General features: G+C 60.8%; 1 protein-coding gene across 1 annotated transcript; it reads right to left on the reverse strand.

Annotated features, from left to right (window-relative positions):
- Positions 1 to 54: 54 nt before the first annotated feature.
- EMIHUDRAFT_193844 (hypothetical protein) lies at positions 55 to 1,305 on the reverse strand (the record flags this gene model as incomplete). The annotated part of the gene is made up of 2 exons (XM_005793889.1): positions 55 to 177; positions 1,261 to 1,305. The coding sequence occupies 2 exons, from the start codon at positions 1,303 to 1,305 to the stop codon at positions 55 to 57; spliced, it is 168 nt and encodes a 55-aa protein (XP_005793946.1).
- Positions 1,306 to 1,913: the final 608 nt, after the last annotated feature.

A 1,913-nucleotide genomic window follows, 5' to 3' on the forward strand; every position in this document is an offset into this window, starting at 1 on the left:
CGACGGCTGAGGTGGAGGCGTGGGTGGGTCGGCCGCCCCCCTCCGCCGGTCTGCTCAGTCGAGGCCGATGGCCTCGAGCCCCGCCACGAGGGCGATCGAGGCTGGAAACAGCGCGAGCACGACGAGACTCGTCCAGCCGCGGAGCACCCGCGCGCGCGCAAAGCCGGCGACGGTGACCTGAGGTCAGGTCGACTCCCTCCACACACGCACGAGGGTGGTGGGGCAAGGGCCAGGGCAGCCCCTCGCGACTCCCCGTCGAGAGACGGGCACCCCACGGCGTCGAAGGTGCAAGGCCCAGTGCGCGTGGGTATGAGCGTGTGTGTGAGGGGCGAGGGGGTGGGGCTTGGAGGGTTGAGGTGGAGGGGAATGGGTGAGAGGTGTGGTGAGGAAGGGGTGGTGGTGGGGTGTGGGTGTGTGTGGGGGGGTGGGGGGGGGGAGTGGCGACGGCGACCTCGACGACGAGGATGGCCAGCGTCTCGGCGGTGAAGTGCCAGGCGAGCCTATCGGGTGATCTCGTGTGATCTCGTGTGATCTCGTGTGATCTCGTGTGATCTGGGGTGATCTCGTGTGATCTGGGGTGATCTCGTGTGATCTGGGGTGATCTCGTGTGATCTGGGGTGATGTCGGGCGGCGAGGTGGCAGGCGAGCCGGTTGAACGCGACGAGCGCCATGAAAATGGCGAGGCAAAAGGTGTTGTTCATGCAGGCGGCCCCCTCGAGCGTGGAGAGGGAGATGGTGATTGAGCGGCGCGTCTTCTTGCGCGCGTAGTAGACCTACGCTCTCGTGTGATCTCGTGTGATCTCGTGTGATCTGGGGTGATGTCACACTCCTTGCGAAGTGTAGTAGACCTACGACGACCGAGTGAGGCGCCTCTTGGAGGCTGTCGGTCGGGCGGGGCGGGCGGGTCGCCCCACGGAGGCGAGAGACCGAGGCGAGCAGCTCGGAGGCGTTCGAGGCGAGCGGCGCGCAGATAAAAGAGATGTAGAAGGGCGGGACGCCCGTGCGCGCGCCTGTGCCGTACAGGAGTGAGTACGGCACGAGGAGAGGACTCGAGGGCTCTGGGAGGACGGCCCCGTGCGCGAAGTGTCTAGGAAGTGTCTAGGAAGTGTCCAGGAAGTGTCCAGGAAGTGTCGAGGAAGTGTCTAGAGGAAGTGTCTAGGAAGCGCCGAGGTTCGAGAGCACCATCGGGTGTCTAGGAAGTGTCGAGGAAGTGTCGAGAGGAAGTGTCTAGGAAGCGCCGAGGTTCGAGAGCACGTCTACCATCGGGTCGGAGAAGAGGAGGACGAGCCCTGTCCCCACTGCCATCAGGAGGGCGGCGCGCCTAGTCACTTCCTAGACACTTCCTAGACACTTCCTAGACACCTCCTTGACCTCAGGAGTGTGGCGCACCTAGTCACTTCCTAGACACTTCCTAGACACTTCCTAGACACCTCCTTGACCTCAGGAGTGTGGCGCGCCTAGTCACTTCCTAGACACTTCCTAGACACTTCCTAGACACCTCCTTGACCTCAGGAGTGTGGCGCGCCGCTTGATGACGCGCTGCTGCTGGTGCCAGTCGAGGTGCGCGACGTCCTCCGGCTCCTGATCTCGGGTGATCTCCGGTGATCTTCTGTGATCTCTCGTGATCTCCCGTGACCTATGGTGTACCTCCGTGACCTTATGGGTTCTTGGGTTTATCTCCCCTGGTTTTTTTGTTTATCCTGGTTTTTCTTTCGTTGTCTCCCCTTTTCCCCTCGTGCCCTTATAGTAGTGTTCCTCCTTCGGGACCGTCTTCCTTTGGCCCGAAATTGTCTTCCTTTTGTTGCATATTTTGGTATTATCTTATGTGAATTTTCGCCCTGTGTCCCTCTTTTTTTTTCCTTTGCTAATCTTTGCGGATATCTCGCGCCTTTTTTTTTTTTTTTTCCCCCCCT

This window comes from Emiliania huxleyi (genome assembly GCF_000372725.1).
Source record: "Emiliania huxleyi CCMP1516 unplaced genomic scaffold EMIHUscaffold_1, whole genome shotgun sequence".
NCBI lineage: Eukaryota > Haptophyta > Isochrysidales > Noelaerhabdaceae > Emiliania > Emiliania huxleyi.